The sequence below is a fragment of the Amblyomma maculatum genome, chromosome 1, assembly GCF_055883805.1.
Source record: "Amblyomma maculatum isolate TAMU_Amacu chromosome 1, ASM5588380v1, whole genome shotgun sequence".
NCBI lineage: Eukaryota > Metazoa > Arthropoda > Arachnida > Ixodida > Ixodidae > Amblyomma > Amblyomma maculatum.
The window spans coordinates 472,105,814-472,119,436 of record NC_139344.1 but is presented as its reverse complement, the minus strand read 5'-3'; the positions used below and the strand labels follow the sequence as shown (position 1 = coordinate 472,119,436).

Here is a 13,623-nt window from a genome sequence, read left to right as displayed (position 1 = left end):
AAGAACCCCATATGGTCGAATTTTCCAGAGCCTCTCAGTAAACAAAGTAAACCATACTTCGGCTATTCAAGTTGGAGGCCAGTTTGAGATAGGGATTCGATCCCACGACGTGTGTAACTGTAGGTGTTCACCAAGAAGTGAGACCGATAATGCACTCTACTATCCCCAAAAACTAAACTAACTGAAGACATTTGACGTTCTGCCAAACTCTCTGCCAGTTTATCAATGCTGAAAATTCGCGGAATGGAAAGGCTGCAATTAGGAGGACGCGTCCTCCTAAAATTTTGTTCATCTTGAATTAACTTTTCGTCCGGCAAAGCACTGCTTGTGCAGGCGACCTCTTTTGTCCATTTAAGTGTTTTGTTTTTCATATCTTTTAAGAGCACCAATGGAAATCAACAACAACAAAAGGAATAATTCATGCGTGAGTTTTCGGTGACATGGCACGTTGCGCTTCCTCGTCAGAATTTAGACTTCGCCAAAAGCAGCCCCCAAGGTTAGGCGCGTAAGCTTTTGTTTCCATCCTGTTGTGGCATCACAAGAACGAGGACTAAGACGAAGAAGGAGAGAACATCTCATTCTTCGTGGTTCTGGTACCACAACAAAATGGATCCATATCAACTCGCTCCGTTTTCGACCGTTTTGCAGTTCTTGTTCCCCTGTTGTCGAACCGTATTGTTTAGAGGGTCGCATAGGAAAATATTGTGCTTCGCTCTTGCTGGTGCGCAGACGCTGATCGCGGCCCGCCTGTGCCAGTCCCTGGTGAAGGGGCTGCAGTCCTACCAGCAGAACCCCGGCAACGAGTACGTGCTGGACTCTCAAGAGAGCGGGTGGCGAGGACTGCGGCGCATCTGGGACATTGCAGAGGAGGAACTGCAGGCCACCTGGGACCGCATGCTGGCGGAACAAGGAGCGTTGCTCGACGGGGGCTCTGCAGCCACTAGATGTCCATCCGTCGAAATTCCACTGGCGGATGAGATATCGTGCGGCAGGAAATAGCGCACGGACGAAAGAGGAGACAGATTTGCAGCTTTTTTGAGAGATTGCGGATCAAAGGCCTTTGCTGATTTTGAACCAGATGGTGATGCAAATTTCTTTCGTGAGGGAAACTATAAAACCCAATCAATATACAACTATTGCACCCAAAACACGAAAAAGGACATGTGGAGCAGTGATACGATTTGGAAAAGGGGAACGTATGTGCCATAATTTACGAGCAACACCGACTGCACTGCGTCGAGTGGGAAAAGAGCCAAAGCGGGCAAAATTAAGCAGGTGACTCTGTTTATAGAAAACCATTGCTGAAGGTGATGTCATGAGCATGCAGAAGCCAAAACTAGAGGGAAGCATGCAGTGCTAGAGCTCAGGAAATCTGGAAAGATGGAAGCCCTACAGGCCACGTGGAAAAGGCCAAAGAAATCTGGTTCCAGGGAGCATGAATGCTAGGATCAACGTGAAGGGGACTTCGAAAAGCTTTGCCTCCCGTAGAGGACAGAAGGGGGTTTCCGAAAGCCCGGCCGCTCAATGGCACTGCACATGCATTGAGCAACCGTGGCAGAAACGTCCGGCAAAGGTGGACGGGTTCGGCCGCAACGACGAGTATGCAAACACTCCCTTTATATGAAGCCGAGAAAGGCGCATTATAGTGCTTTTCAAGCGGAGACTTTCAGTCGGGAGCAAAAGCTGTATACAACACGGAGCCAATGGCGGAGCTCTGAAAAACTGCATTGAAAACCATTTAGCAAAAGCGATAGGTGCCGCGACAGCGACACATGCATGTGGATTAAGTGGGGCACCGCAACAATTTTCGCGATCTCATACAGCTGTTGCTAGATAGTGTTGGAATGTAGTTTTCCCGAGCACCAGCTGCGTGTTGTATACCACTTTTGCTCACGACTGTACGTGCTGTGATAGATGTTGTAATCTTTCAGTGCCTTGGTGCTATAGTTGTGATCAGCTGTATGTTGAATGTCTACTCATTGATGCTGAACGCAGCGCAGGGCTCGCGTTCATTCACTTTCGCAGTTGTCAGAGCAAACGTTCGTGTAAGGCCGCTTGTGCCTTGGGCGGCACGATCGTCACTCATTTGCCACCTGTAACCTGAAGTCCACTTTGAATGGCCTGCGTTTTCATCGGGGTGTGGTCAATATGCATAATGACATGTCTAAGTGTATAGGGTACAGATGTGTTCGGACGTGACCGCTTTGATGCATGATTTATTGGAACGTTCATGTGAGAGCGTGCGAACTTGTTCGTTCATGCTGAAATACGCAGCTCACACACGTAAGGAACCATACCAAAGTATGGTCTCTCTCTCTCTCTCTCTCACACACACACACACACAATCGCGAGAGAGAGCGCTTATTTCCATCGCCTTTAATAAGGTGGTCCTTATCAAAATTGGATAAAATTTATATTGGAAATATTTTATTGAAGCGAAAGCTTCACTGGCCGCGATACAGTGACTTCACTGCGGCACCAATTTCCACTGAGGTTTCATCGCTCTTAGCGTCTCTGCCTAGCAATCACCTCCTCTCCATCTAGCGTGTATACGACGATAGCCGTTGCCTAGCAAGCGCCGCAGCTGGCGGACGACGCTAAACCCCTTGGTGGCGACTATGATAAGGGCGATGGGATAGTGGACACGACGTGTGCCAGCCTGAACGAGCGGCGGCACTGTTGGTATCCAGCGGAATGGATAGGGGACGGGTGGAGGAGGGGGGGGGGGGGACGCACTTTTTTGGAGCATCGCTCGCTCGGCGTGGCTGGCACCAAGGAGGATATAAAAAACTGGTGGAGTAGAATTAGCTGGGGTGAAGCCTGCGGCCTGTTCGCGGGCGTCGCCAGTGTGTTTCAAGTGCTTAAAGGATTTTTAAGTTCTAATGCAATGTTGTGGACTACCAGCTGAGCAAGTCTTAATTAAACACGGTGAATTATTCAACCGCTAATGAACTTTAGATTTTACACATCATCGAGTCATATCTCGATAGATAGCATATGTCGAGTATAAGTGCTCTGGCTTGACTTAATTCGTAATAAATTATGCTAATTAGATAATTGTCCATAAAAGTTAAAATGCATGCATTGGCTACAAGTCATATATCGTTGGATAGCTTATGCCGAGTACAAGTGCTCTATACTAACTGCACGTCTTAATTAATTACCACTAATTAGTCATTGTGATTAAACCTGAATTGAATGCTATCCTTTCAAGTCATATATCGTGGAGTAGCTTAATTGAGTACAGTTGTACTAAACTAATATAACTGCAATTAGCAGTAAATAATTAGCGTAATTAGTGGTAAATAATTAAAACGTGCAGCTAGTCGAGTGCTGTTGGAGTTGGCATAAGCTATCAAACCGTGTACGACTTGTAGCTATAGCATGTATTTTATTATTTATTTACAATTTTCCAATTAGCTGTAATTAATTTGCGCAAAACGCTACTAATATGCTCAGGAACCATTCATGACGCCATACATCAACATTAATCCAAACGGCGTTGCCATGCAGTAAAGAAATATCTGTAAACGGGCCGCGCGCTTGACTGCGGCTGCTGCCATGAAGTGGCCGCCTGTATGTATTGCCTCCCCCCCCCCCCCCCCCCTGAAGATGGCCGCACGTTGGCGCAGAAATTTTGATATATCCTCCTTGGCTGGCACACGCGGCGCTCGTAAGTTTGCGTCTTTTCCGGCTCGGTTATTGAGTAAAAACACAACAAAGACAGGCGACGCGCTTGACTGTACCACGAACCACATAAATTAGCGGCTCGTACGCGCAATGAAAGTGCTAGTTACGAGAGCTTGCGGCATGAACAATAACAGCTTGCCGCATAGATCTCACATTCCCTTTGACTTTTCAATACCGTCTGCAGCAACACGGCATAGTATAATGATAATAATTATTTACAAAGTATTTGAACATTCCTGGATGCTTTCAGCATACCGATGCTCAGTTAAATGTATACATTCACCTTGTACCAATTTTCGGGGAAATACAGGTTATGAAGTTGTTCACGAGTGGAGTTTTAGAAGTGCGATGGTTGCTAGGAACAGGCTGGGACATTTGCTTTGACGGCCGCCCTACAATTTTTCCTTAAGGTTCAGTCTGAGTTTGGCACCGCGCAGTGCACATGCAGCGGCTTAATTGTTTTTGTAGTTAAAAATTTTCACGGCTGTTTAAAACGAATATCAACTTTTTCTCTTCATACAGCGCCTTTAGCTCCCGCTGTCGGCGACCTTGAGGTGACGTCGAGCCGAAACCGAGAGCCAAGATCTGGGCACCGATTTCCCTTCATCCGAGGAAAGTGTCATCTGCATCCCAAAGTTTGGCCCTCTCAACCACCGAAATTTGATCTTGTCCGAATTTCATCAAAATTGGTGACAACCCTAATTTTAGTATGACCAATTTATTGGTGACCTCCAAATACAGGTAGATAACACCCAAAATTTGGCTTTCATGACCTCTTGATTCAACCTCGTCTATATTTGAGCAACATTGTTGCCCGACCTAATTAGGTTATGTTTAAATTAGATTACAGATGCCAATTTCGGTCAGATTTTGATCAGGTCAAATTTTGGGGATTCAGAGGGCCATATTTTGGGGGTGGCCCTCCTAAATTTGGAGATCACCACTGAATGCCCCGTACTCAAATAGGACGGACACAAATTTTGGTCAAATGTGGACGAAGTGAAATTTTGGAGGTTATTAGGTTTGGGGTTGCGCCTGGGTATCGCACCGCTGCCACCAGTTATTACATGCGGCTCGCGGCCCCTCGGTAGCGTTGGCCTGGCGGCTCCGTGGCCCGGCGGACGGCATCAACGGTCCCAGCAAAGACGAGGCGTCTTCTAACGAAACAACCTTTACTACAACATCACGAAGGAACGGGCAGAGAAACTGGCCCGGAGAGAATAAAGACACTCTCACACAGCTGGTGTCTAGCGTCGTCTCAACGGCGCGTCAAAGTAGCGTCTGTCTCAGCGGAGTCTGCCGCTACTTTTTATAGGCTTGCCAGTTCACAGGGAAATGGAGAAAGCCCTGCATGTTCAGACAAGGCGATGACTCAATCGCAGGTGTATTCGTTAATGACTGCAACATTGCAACTAGTGTGGAAAAAGCACAAAGGACAGCGACAAAAGGTACCGACGGGACAGTAGTTATTCGGTACCTTTTGTCGCTGTCCGTTGTGTTTTTCCACGCTAGTTGCAATGTCGCAGTCATTAACGAATACACACCAGCCCAACTGTCTTCCATAATCGCTTGGCCAGCATTTGAACACACACGCATGCACACACATTTGGCGCGTGGCAAGATCACGCCGAGATTTGCCCGCGGGAGGAAGCGTTGGGCGGCCGATGGACGGCACCGAAATGGCTGAACCGCTCGCTGTTATGCCTGTTGCTATGCGGTGGCCGCGTCAGCTGTCACACTTGTCGGTGGTGAAACGTAACAGACTACCCCGCCGGGGAAGGGAGATCCCGAAGGGCAGGGGACTGCATCCGCTGTCCGGAGGGATTGGGATGTTGCTGCTAATCGGGGTCGTCCGACTCTGCTTCTCTTGAGCCAGTCAGCCTGAAGAAGTCCTTGGCAAGTCCGGATTTCCAAGGCACTCTGCAACTTCTCTCCAGAATAGTTTTCTGACAACCCACAACGTCACACCACGCTAAAAACTCCACCATTCAGCCAGCAAGCACGACACAAACTTCACTAAGTTATGCCAGACTATTTCCCTCTTATGCCCCCATCTATATTAAAGGGCAGCTCAGCAGCACTTCGAACGCGTCCACAAATTTGAAAATTGCGCTTTCTAAAACGTCACTTAAAACAAAGATAATCAATACAAATGTTCAAAATCCTATGTCAGGAAGAAAAACACCAACAAATGAAAACAGGCTTCTCACGTTAGGGGCTCCGACTTAAGCCATCGGCGTTACCGTGGAGATACATACATACATACATACATACATACATACATACATACATACATACATACATACATACATACATACATACATACATACATACATACATACAAACATACATACATACATACATACAAACATACATACATACATACATACATACATACATACATACATACATACATACATACATACATACATACATACATACATACATACATACATACATACATACATACATACATACATACATACATACATGCGTACATACATACATACATACATCGTTACATACATACTGTGAGCCTTCTGTGGACCTTCTTTAATTTGTACATACCATCATCATCGCCCCGAGGCGCCGGCTCCGGCGCGCGCCTGGGTTCGTGATCGGATTAAAAACGCTAGACAAGGCTTCGCTGTCCTTGCCGTCATGACCTCGCCGTATCGAACTAGCCTTCTTTTACAAGTGGTGGAGGTGAAATTTAATCCCCTTGCTGCCTTGGGCCCTGCCTCTCGCTGGAGCTACGTTGCAGTCGCCGTTTGGCAACTGCCACCATTGCTATGTCTACCGACAGTAACCACGACCCGGCCGGACCCTCTACCTCGGCTGCTCTCGTGCGGGCTCTCCGACTGTGCCCGCACGACAGCGCGACCCGCCGCTGTTCGCTGGTCGTCGCGATGAAGACGTCGATGACTGGCTTGACACCTATGAACGCTGCAGTGCCTACAACCGGCGGGACAATGCTCTGAAATTTCTCAACGTTTCTTTCTACCTTATTGAGGTCGCCAGGAATTGGTTCATCAACCGCGAGCCACACACAACTAACTGGCCCACCTTCAAACAGCAGTTCCGACAGTACTTCGCCGACCCGGCAGCTCGGACTGAGATCGCGAAGACCAAGCTCGTTTCCCGCCTTCAAGGTCCTGATGAGTCATATATGTGTCTTACATAGAGGCCATACTTGCACTCTGCCGGCGTATTAGTCCCACCATGGCGGAACCTGAGCGAGTGCACCACGTCTTGAAAGGAATAAATTCTATGGCTTATAACATCCTAGTTGCTTAGAATCCTTCAAGTATTGATTCCATTATTACGACCTGTCAACGCATCGACCAGATGCAGTCCTCCCGATTGCAGCCCGCCAACGCTACTGGCCCGACCTATGATGATCTCGATCTGCGGGCCCTTATTCGAGCCATCATCCGCGAGGAGCTCCAGGCCTCAAGCCTGTCTGTCGACACGGGTGCGATAATACTTCCGTAACTTCTAATGGCGCCAGTCTCCGCAGCATCATCAAAGAAGAGCTGGCAACAATCACTCAACACATGGCATCTGACCCTCCTGCACCCCGCCCAGTACCGACTTACGCGCACGTTGCAGCATCGCCCCCTCCTTTGGTTCTCCCGCCCCGACCGGCACAAACCTACAGTCACGTCAATGCAATAGCAGCGGCTCAACCTGCACCACCCTATTACGCACCTTGACGCCCCTCCCGACCAGTTTGCTATTACTGTGGCATTAGAGGACATATATCCCGCTTCTGTTGTCGCCGCCTCCAGAACGAGCGCCGTGGTTACGACACCTTCGAAAGTGACGTGCCTTCAACGTCATATTATCAACGCCGGTTTATTCCAAGCCCAACTCGAAGATCATCCCAACCTCCTGAATCCTCGTCTGAGCCTCGTGGAACCCATGCATCCCGACGCCGGTCCCTATCCCCATACCACCGCTCAGTTTCCCCTCTCCGACCCACAACAACTCTCCCTGTCCGCCATCCGGAAAACTAAGCGTAGCAGTTTCCGGAGGTCAAACTGCACTCTGCGAACTTACTAAAAGTCCTCCTAATCGCCCGTATAATGTGATTTCTGTTTTCGCTGAAGGGTTACCGGTCGAAGCATTGATTGATACACGGGCTGCAACTTCTGTCATTCACGCTGATTTGTGCTACCGTTTGCGAAAAGTGACGACACCATATGATGGGCCTGAACTCCGTGGAGCCAATGACGTCCCTTTGCGCCCTTTAGCAAAGTGCACCGTACGAATTGTTATTGACGGCGTCCGCCATCATGTGCAGTTTGCTGTGCTCTCACCATGTGCGCATCTGATGATTTTAGGATGGGATTTTTTGTCAACCGCTTCGGCGTTAATTTCTTGTGGCGACCGTGTTATCCATATGACAGACAGCGATTTTTCATCTGAAGTTTCTGAACGACATCATCCCCTAGTTGCCGCCGCTGATACTGTTTTGCCTCCTCAGTGCGAAAAACTGCTTACCGTTGTTTCTGACCACATCACTGACGGGGACGTACTCATCGCACCATCTTATCGTCATCTTGCACGCGGTATCGCCTTCCTGTCTAGTCTTGTGAGGTTCTGCAACGGCTCAGCGGCAGTAGCGGCCACTAACACTTCACGTGAATCCCTCGTGCTCCGAAAAGGAACTTCTCTCCCCTGCATAGTGGATGTTCAACCGTGGTCCTTGATGGTGCTCACCGCCCCTCAGCCTCAGCACCGTGTTTCGACAGACGTCTCTCTTTCTGTTCTTACAAAGACTGTTAATCCTAATCTCACGCCGAACCAACGCCAAGAACTGCTGACATTGCTTCGACACCACCCAGCCATTTTTGATGCCACTTCCCCACCACTGGGACGCACTAGGGTTGCGCACCATCGCATCATTACTGAAGGTAACTATCGTTCGACGACGGCCTTATCGAGTTTCCCTCTCTCAACGAAAAGTAATTGAAGAAAATGTAAAACAGATGCTCCATCGCAATATTACTCTTACCTCGACAAGCCCATGGTCCTCCCCAGTAGTGTTAGTTAAAAAAAGGACGGCTCGGTACTCTTTTGTGTTGATTACCAGCAAAGATGTATACCCAATGCCAAGAATTGATGACGCCCTTGACTCTCTCCAAGGCGCCGAAAATTTCTCGACTTTGGACCTCCACTCAGGTTTTTGGCAAACACCTATGCACGAGGACGATAAAGAAAAATTCACTTTCGCAACTCCCGATGGCCTTTACGAATTTAATGTTATGCCTTTCGGACTTTGTAACGCACCAGCGACATTTGAAAGAATGATCGATACTGTGCTTCGTGGCCTAAAATGGAGAACCTGTTTATGTTACTTGGATGACATTGTCATCTTTTCGTCAACTTTTAACGACCATCTCACACGCCTGAATGAGGTCCTCACGTGTCTCGCTTCAGCGGGCCTTCAGCTCAACACCAAGAAGTGCCACTTTGCACAGAAGAAAATTAAAATATTGGGATATCTAGTCAGCCATGACGGCATTCGTCCAGACCCTGAAATATTCATCGCGGTCTTGAACTTTGCTCGTCCACAATGGACTACAGAATTACGCAGTTTTCTCGGCCTGGCGTCCTATTTCCGGCGTTTTATAAGGCATTTTGCAAGTATTGCTGCTCCACTTCATGAACTACTTAAAGCACGCAGCCCTTTCGTGTGGACTGAACAGTGCGAAGCTGCTTTTAATAACCTGAAGCACGCCCTCACGTCAGACCCTGTTCTTGGCCACTGCAGTGACAGCGCTCCAACCATCCTGCACACTGATGCCAGTGGTCTCGATCTTGGCGCTGTACTTCTGCAGCGCGATGCAACTTCGCGTGAGAAAGTGATTGCCTTCGCTAGTCGGACTATGACTGCAGCTGAAAAAACCACCATTACCGAGCAGGAGTGCCTTGCCGTCGTCTGGGCTGTCCAAAAATTTCGCCCTTATGTATACGGTCGGCACTTCACAGTTGTGACCGATCACCATGCTCTTTGCTGGTTGTCTTCGCTCAAAAATTTGACAGGCCGACTTGGCCGTAGGATTCTACGCCTGCAAGAATACCATTTCGACGTCACTTATAAATCGGGTCGCCAACACCAAGACGCCGACGCTCTTTCTCGTTGTCCACTTTCGGAATCGGCTTGCTGTTTTTCTTCCCAATGCATTTCCACCTATGCCCACAGCCGACCACCTCTTTCCCCGACGTATATCACAACAGTTTCATTTGACGACTCTGAGAACAAACACGCTCTCCGCTCACAGCAATTAGCCGATGCCTACTGCCGTCCCATCATCGACCGCCTTATTGGCGCTTCGTACCCACCCAATGCTGGGCTCCGCCGACAGCTTCGTAATTTCAAGCTCCATGATAGCATCCTAAGCCGCTGCGTGTATTGCCCTGATGAAACTCGCTGGATCCCAGTCGTGCCTTATTAACTTCGCCCACGTATACTGGCGGCTCTCCACGATGACGCTACTGCAGGTCACCTTGGTGTTGACAAAACCTACGACCGCGTGAAAAAAACGATTCTTTTGGCCTGGCCTATCTTCCAGCGTTGCCAGATACGTCGCATCCTGCCCTCTGTGCCAACGTCGCAAAAGGTTGACTTCTTCGCCCGCTGGCCTTCTCCAACCTGTTCCCTGCCCCGCCACGCCATTCGACGTAGTCGGCATCGACTTATATGGTCCCCTACCTCTCTCCGATGGGGGTAACCATTGGATTATAACAGCTGTCCACCACCTTACACGCTACGCTGAAACAGCACCTGTACCGACCGGTTCCGCTCAAGAAGTAGCAAATTTCTTTTTGCGCTCAATTGTATTGCGTCATGGCGCTCCTCAGGTGCTCCTAAGTGGCCGCGGGATGGCCTTCTTATCGACAGTCGTTGCCGAAGTTCTTTACGCGTCATCCACCCTTCATGAGACAACCTCAAGCTACCATCCCCAGACTAACAGGCTGACTGAGCGATTTCACCGCACCTTATCGGATATGATCTCCACCGGATCATCGAAATTGGGACACTATTCTACCATTCGTCACTTTCGCCTATCAGTAAGCGGACTACCCGTTACTCTCCATTTTTCCGCGTTTATGGCCGTCCTCCCACTACATTTCTCGACGCTTCCTTCTACTATACGCCCAACTACTCCACATCAGTACCTACCCAGTTCTTATCTCGTGTGACCAGATGCCGTCATCTTGCCCGCCTCAACACAGCAGCGTGCCAGGAAGACCGCAAGAGTCGCTACGATTCTACGCATCACGTGGTCTCTTATCGTCCCGGTGACGAAGTACTGCTTTATACACCACTGTGCACCCCTGGCCTTAGTGACAAATTCCACCACCGCTTCCTTGGTCCCTACGAGATCATCAGCCAAACTTCTCCAGTTAACTACAAAGTCACGCCTGTTGATCCCCCAGCCGATCGACGCCACCGTGGAACTGAAATTGTTCATGTTTCTAGCTTGAAACCGTTTGTGCGCCGCGGTACATCGGTTAGTTAGGAGCGGCCAAGCTGGCCGCTTCCGACCCCCCGGTCAGATTGTGTGAGCCTTCTGTGGACCTTCTTTCATTTGTACATACCATCATCATCGTCCCGCGGCTCCGGCTCCGGCGCGCGCCTGGGTTCGTGATCGGATTAAAACGCTAGACGGGGCTTCGCTGTCCTTGCCGTCACGACCTCGCCGTCTCGACCTAGCCTTCTTTTACATACATACATACATACATACATACATACATACATACATACATACATACATACATACATACATACATACATACATACATACATACATACATACATACATACATACATACATACATACATACATACATACATACATACATACATACATACATACATACATACATACATACATGCAATGCATGCATACATACATACATACATACATACATACATACATACATACATACATACATACATACATACATACATACATACATACATACATACATACATACATACATACATAATTTTACCATTCTTCAATACAGATTACATTCTCGTGCCCGCAGAAGCGCAGGAGCGCTTGTGGGCGGGCCACGGCAATCGACGGGCGCTTGCTACACGCCAAAATAAACAATAATAAATTAAAGGTACATCATACAATATTGTAACGAGTACAAGGCAGCGATCACTGATCGGAACAGTTCCACGCGCTACACTCAGTTTCGTCCTCTTTGTCCTCTGTTCTTCTTTGTCCTCTTTTCAGAGAGGCACGCGGCATTACCCCCCCTCTTCGAAAGCGGCGACTCGACGCTGGGAATATCCTCAGATTATGCACACAGGAGAAGCAGGGAACACAAAGCTGCACACGCGCAAAAGATCACTGCCTCTCATAATACGGTTTCATCCGCACTACATGAACAGTTTCAGCACTTGAGCGCCGCCGTGTTGAAGGTCGCTGGCTCCGAGCAACAACTTCATAAGTCACGTTACTAAGACGCCGAATGACCTCGTATGGCCCAAAGTAACGGCGAAGTAGTTTCTCGGAGAGTCGTCGACGGCGCACTGGTGTCCACACCCATACAAGATCGCCAGGTTGGTAGTGAACGTCTCGGTGTCGGAGGTTGTACCGACTGGCATCGCGATGTTGTTGTTGTTGAATACGGCATCGTGCGAACTGGCGCGCTTCTTCGGCCCGCTGTAGAAATATGTCGACGTCTGCATAGGCGTTGGTGACATCGTCGCCATGACTTATGGGTAGCATAGCGTCCAACATTGTGGTGACGGGACGACCGTAGACTAGCTGGAATGGTGCAAGACGCGTCGTCTCCTGTTCAGCCGTATTGTATGCAAAAGTTGCATACGGAAGGACTTCATCCCACGTGCGATGCTCAACGTCGACGTACATGGAAATCATGTCTGCAAGCGTTCTATTGAGGCGTTCAGTCAGTCCGTTTGTTTGCGGATGGTAAGCAGTAGTCCTACAACGACTTGTGCGGGTAAGACTGAAGAGAGCCTGCATTAGTTCAGCCGTAAAGGCTGTACCGCGGTCAGTGATAATAACCGATGGGGCACCGTGGCGCAGTACGATGGTCTTAAGAAAAAACGGGGCTACTTCTGCAGCAGTTGCACGGGAAAGTGCCTGTGTCTCGGCGTATCGCGTTAAGTAGTCCGTCGCCACTACTATCCATCTGTGCCCTGATGCGGACGTTGGGAAAGGGCCCAGAAGATCCATACCCACTTGCTGGAAAGGGGCTGTTGGCGGAGTTATCGGCTGAAGGAGCCCTGCAGGCTTCAGCGGAGGTGTCTTTCGCCGCTGGCAATCTCGGCATGTTCTCACGTAGTGCTGGACTGAAGGCAGCAACTTAGGCCAATAGTATTTTTGTCGAATGCGTGCTAATGTTCGCGTGACTCCTAAATGTCCAGCCGAAGGCTCATCGTGGCATGCGTGCAAGATTTCTGGCCTGAGGTCGGACGGCACAACGAGAAGAAAGGTTTCCTTGTTGTGCTGAAAGTTTCTCTTATATAGGACGCCATTGCGAATGCTGTAGGAGGATAAACCCCGTGCAAAAGCACGTGGGACAGCTACATCAAGGCCTTCGAGATGCTCTATAAGCGGGCGTAAACCGGGGTCAGCCCGTTGACGCTGGGCCATGTCGGTGGTCGTGACGACAGCAAGAAACGGGATGTCATCGTCTTCTCTGTCGGGAGGGGCAGCATCAACTGGTGCACGAGACAAGCAATCGGCGTCGCTGTGCTTACGGCCGCTCTTGTATACAACCGTAATGTCGTATTCTTGGAGACGGAGACTCCACCTTGCAAGCCGTCCAGAGGGGTCTTTGAGGTTGGCTAGCCAGCATAACGAATGCTGGTCGCTCACAGCCCTAAAAGGTCGGCCGTAAATATAGGGTCGGAACTTAGTTATGGCCCAAACTACC

At 49.1% G+C, this 13,623-nt stretch overlaps 1 protein-coding gene across 2 annotated transcripts in view; it reads left to right on the top strand.

The window, feature by feature from the left end:
* LOC146209958 (hydroxylysine kinase) overlaps nucleotides 1-4,916 on the top strand; it is a 122,811-nt gene extending 117,895 nt beyond the window's left edge. The window contains exons 8-9 of one of the 2 annotated variants that reach the window (XR_014707771.1): nucleotides 730-1,081; nucleotides 4,213-4,916. Coding sequence is in view for 1 of the 2 variants with exons in the window: in XM_084605467.1 (XP_084461593.1) it covers nucleotides 730-999 (270 nt within the window). In the remaining variant the exon portion in view is untranslated. Of the gene's footprint in view, nucleotides 1-729; nucleotides 2,695-4,212 lie in introns of those variants that run through there. The other variant, XM_084605467.1, reaches the window with a different exon arrangement.
* The last annotated feature ends 8,707 nt before the right edge of the window (nucleotides 4,917-13,623 follow it).